Source organism: Salvelinus namaycush, chromosome 6, assembly GCF_016432855.1.
Source record: "Salvelinus namaycush isolate Seneca chromosome 6, SaNama_1.0, whole genome shotgun sequence".
In the NCBI taxonomy this organism is placed as follows: domain Eukaryota; kingdom Metazoa; phylum Chordata; class Actinopteri; order Salmoniformes; family Salmonidae; genus Salvelinus; species Salvelinus namaycush.
In genome coordinates, this window is record NC_052312.1 from 32,381,381 (window position 1) to 32,386,403 (window position 5,023).

General features: G+C 45.4%; 1 protein-coding gene across 1 annotated transcript; it reads left to right on the forward strand.

The window, feature by feature from the left end:
• Window positions 1–1,000: 1,000 nt before the first annotated feature.
• Window positions 1,001–4,013, forward strand: LOC120049336 (leucine-rich repeat neuronal protein 3-like). The gene has a single exon (XM_038995588.1). It carries the CDS (start codon window positions 1,151–1,153, stop codon window positions 3,269–3,271), a length of 2,121 nt encoding a protein of 706 aa, XP_038851516.1. The 5' UTR covers window positions 1,001–1,150; the 3' UTR covers window positions 3,272–4,013.
• Window positions 4,014–5,023: the final 1,010 nt, after the last annotated feature.

The following is a 5,023-nucleotide window of genomic DNA, read 5'->3' on the forward strand; positions in this document are numbered from 1 at the left end:
TGGCGGATGCATAGTGCCAACTGTAAAGTTTGGTTGGATGAGGAATAATGGTCTGCGGCTGTTTTCATGGTTCGGGCTAGGCCCCTTAGTTCCAGTGAAGGGAAGTCAACGCTACAGCATACAATGACATTGTAGACAATTCTGTGCTTCCAACTTTGTTGCAACAGTTTGGGGAAGGCTCTTTCCTGTTTCAGCATGACAATGCCCCCGTGCACAAAGCGAGGTCCATGCAGAAATGGTTTGTAGAGATCGGTGTGGAAGAACTTGACTGGCTTGCACAGAGCCCTGACCTCAATCTCATCGTACTCGCAGACTGCGAGCTAGGCCTAATCGCCCAATATCAGTGGTAGTTAGCAACTTTTTTCAAAATGCAAGCTGAGACATAAAAAATGGTATCCACGAGTTCATCTGACTCTGGGGAAGGAGATAAAGGGCTTCATTGCCAAAATCCTAAAGTATCCCTTTAAGCCTACGCAATTTAAGAATTTAATAAAGACTTCTCGCTTTAACTCTAAAGGCACTATCCTCCTATATTTATCCTTTAATGCCATATCAGGAGGGCACAGAAATGCCCCCAAATTATATGAAATAGGTCAAGCAGATCTAAATCCATGCTGATGTGTCTTGAAGGACCGTGCAATGTAAATGTCAACATGCTTGTGCCTCTATAACAAATGTCAATATGTCTAAATCCCCTTTGTATGATGCACCCAGGTTTTCTGTCAATGTATTCAGTTTTTTCCCCTCTCTTCTTTTACAGGTGGGAATGGACTCATTTGACGATGCTGGCAGCTAGTAACAACGTCGAGAGATGGATGTGATTCATCTTCAAAAGAAAGCAGAGCGTTCTGGCTGCCCCAGATGTGCTTAGCAGGACTGTAGCTTCCTGAGGTATATGTTCATCATTATCTACTTGGGCCTGTATGACTGAAGTCTTGACTCCAACCCTTACGCCCAGGAGGGAAAATTGAGCGGTTGGACGCCAGTACAACCACAGCAAAACAAAAGCCCCCTGGGAAACCCTCCCTACCGGTGGGGGGTAGTCAGTCGCTATAGCAACAGCAACAAATTATTCATTATTTGTGAAGTTAACAGCTCAGACCACTTAATCTACAAAGACCAATTACTTACTGGAGGGAATCGGGCCAATATGAAGGACGTGTCATTTGTAGATTGTTTCTTCGTGGGCCTTGCCATGACTGCCTTTGTTCTGGCCACTGAGGAGAGAGTCGATTGCCCTCAGCTATGTGTGTGTGAGATCAGACCCTGGTTCTCTCCCAGCTCCGTGTACATGGAGGCCCCAATTGTTGACTGTAATGACTTGGGACTTTTCACTCTGTCTGGGAGATTACCAACGGACACACAAGTGCTATTGCTGCAGACCAACAACATTGCAAAGATTGAGAGACCTTTGGATTACCTGGCCAACATCACAGAGATTGACTTGTCGCAAAACAACTTATCCTCAATGAGTGACATCCACCTCGGGCGGCTGCCTCAGCTGCTGTCCTTGCACATGGAGGAGAACTGGATACGCCAGCTGCCAGATAGCTGCCTGGCAGAGCTGGCCAACCTTCAGGAGCTTTACATGAACCACAACCTGATCTCCTCCATCTCCCCCACGGCGTTCCAGGGTCTCCACAACCTCCTCCGGCTCCACCTCAACTCCAACAAGCTGCAGACGATCAGTAGTGAGTGGTTCGACACCATACCCAATCTGGAAATACTCATGATTGGGGAGAATCCGATCACCTCCGTTCAAGACATGAACTTCAAGCCCCTTTGTAATCTCCGAAGTCTAGTTCTGACCAGGATGAACCTATCGCAGTTACCCGACGGCGCTCTATCTGGCCTTGACAACTTGGAGAGCATCTCGTTCTACGACAACACCTTCCCCGAAGTTCCCCACGCAGCTCTGAGGAACTTAAAGAACCTAAAGTTTCTGGATCTAAACAAGAATCCCATAGGGAGGATACAGCGTGGAGATTTTGCAGACATGCTCCACCTCAAAGAGCTGGGCATTAACAGCATGCCGGAACTGGTCTCTATTGACAGCTTCGCCCTCAACAACCTCCCCGAACTGACTAAGATCGAGGCCACCAACAACCCCAGGCTCTCTTACATCCATCCCAATGCTTTCTACAAACTGCCCAGGCTGGAGACATTGATGCTGAATGGGAACGCGCTCAGCGCCCTACACAGGATTACCGTGGAGTCCCTCCCCAACCTGCGGGAGGTGAGCATGCACAGCAACCCCATCCGCTGCGACTGTGTGGTCCGCTGGATGAACATGAACAAGACCAACATACGCTTCATGGAACCGGATTCGCTCTTCTGCGTGGAGCCTCCCGAGTATGAGGGCCAGCATGTCCGGCAGGTCCACTTCAGGGAGATGACAGAGATCTGTCTGCCTCTCATCTCTCCTGAGAGCATGCCCGGGCACGTCAGCGTCGACAACGGGAGTTCTGTATCGCTCCACTGCCGGGCCTTTGCCGAACCCGAACCGGACATCTACTGGATCACACCTTCTGGTACCAGGGTCCTGCCCAATACCGTTTCAGATAAATACTATATGCACTCAGAGGGAACGTTTGACATCTACGATGTAACAGAGAACGAGGCTGGACTGTACACCTGCGTTGCCCACAATCTGGTCGGCGCAGACCTAAAGTCAGTCTCGGTGGAGGTGGATGGATACTTCCCCCGACCTGCCAACGGCTCCCTGGACGTCAACATCAAATCAGTGCAGTCCAACTCGGTCCTGGTGGCCTGGAAAGCCACCCATGGCGGTCTGGCTCCTAACATAAAGTGGTACAAGGCTTCCGACCCCAACCACCCGACCATGGCATTCACTGCACGCGTACCGTCTGATGTGAAAGTGTACAATCTCACACATCTGACTCCCGCCACCCAATACAAGGTGTGTGTGGACATCCGCGGCATCGTCTACAAACACGACACCAAATGTGTCAATGTCACCACAAAGGGATTAGAGCTGGTGGCCAAGGACACTGAAAAGTGGCACGCGGCAGTAATTGCTGTCTTTGGTGTGCTTCTCGCTGTGATTTCAGTGGCCTGTCTGCTTATTTATGTGTCTCTGAGGAACCACCACCTTTGTGGGGATTTAAGGAAATGCCACTCCAAAGTGTCATTGACACCGGTGGCCGGCCTGCACTCTCCTTTTACGAGGCTGTGGGTCTCAGGGAACGGACTGCCAACTGCAGTGGAAGTGAAACCCACAGTCATAAATGTATCTGACAATGCCTTTTAAAGAACTATACGCCCGTGGAGCTTACCACACAATCGCAAAGAATGGACAAAGCGTATAAAAAGGAGAAACCTGCAGTAACTGTTTAAAAATGTGCATCGGCTTCCTTTTAGCTTTGACTCTGACATTCTGGAAAAATATACACCATCATTGAATTGAGGAGTAACCGGTAGGAGGGAGACAGACCACTCTCTTGGTTACAACATAGTATCTGACGTGGCGGCTTTATAACAATGCAATTGCTTTATCAAGCTAACATCAGCAGGGAGACCGTTTTCCCTGCTCAAACTAACAGTTCGACATCCCTGGGTTCTTCACAGAGTACAGATAGAATAAGAGAATATGATGACGATGGTGTTCTCTCTCTTGTAATTGACTGTTAAATGTGTTAAGAATAGTGGAACTGTCCTTGTGGTCCCCAAGCAATAGCGTCTGTGCTGTACAACATCCATAGGTGGGATAGAGATGACAACTGTCTATAACGGAGGAACTATGTAGTAGAATAGACAATAATAATGACTATGGTGTAAAAGTTTTGATGAATATACCCTTTTTTCTATTTAGAAAGAGAGGATTTTTGTTTTTTCATTGATAAATTGTTATATATTCTATCTGCTAATGTAAACATAAATCCTCTGTTGTAATATCTGGACAGTAAACTGGTGTGATATTAATAATGACAGACACAAATTAATCTCATAACATCATTATGCTAAATAAAATGATACTGCGTATGGGTACAGTATATATACTGGGTATTTAAGAAATGAGAGGGTATTTAAGAAATGGTTGTTTGCAAGTGTTTGAAGAAGGATCGAAGAATCTTGACAAAGGCAGACCTTGAGTTGATGGTGAGTTCATGGTCTGAATGTTGCTGTCTGTCTCTGACATCTCCCAGAGAGGAATGATTGTGGTTTCCCACTGGGCAAAAACTGGTTAAATCAACATTGTTTCCACATAATTTCAACAACAAAAAATGATATGTGATGACGTTGAATCAACGTGGAAAACTGATTGGATTAGAAAGATGTCATCAACATAAGGGTATTTCGTCTTTCCCCCCAAAATTTTAACCTAACTCCAATGACATGGTGGAATTTGTTGTTGATTTCACGTTTAATTCAAGTTGACAACTCAACCAAATGAAAATCAAAACTAGACGTTGAACTGACGTCTGTGCTCAGTGGGTTGTTATGCCCCGGTAAGTGCCTACTACAAGAACTACACGAGAAGTACACAGGAAGTACACAAGAACTACTACAGAGAAATAACAACAAGGCCATGTCATATCTGCAGACTCACAAGCTAATCTCAAGTACTTTTAGTGAAAATACATTCTTAGTATTTTTGGCATATAAACATTTTAAAAAACGTTGCGTTCTTGCTTTGGGTGTAAAGTTATAAAAGCCATTTTTATATTGACTGTACTGTCTGTGATATCTGGGCACAACTGGGACTGAGATAAGAATCTGTGCTGAGGGAAAAAAAATGTAATAAACATCAACGTTTCTTTGCAATCATAGGGTTAGTCCCTCTCTCCCCTTTCTTCAGAGTGCTGAAATAATTTGTATTATCTCACTACATGACAATCATCACAGTGGACTTGATGAAAACATGATACAGCCTTTTGTGTTCCTGACCTTTATATTGCCAGGAAACCTTGATAATGGTCACCCAGCATTTCATATAACAGCAAAAATGCCTATTGGAACACAATGTGAATATACTGTATTATACGAGTTTGTATGTATTTTA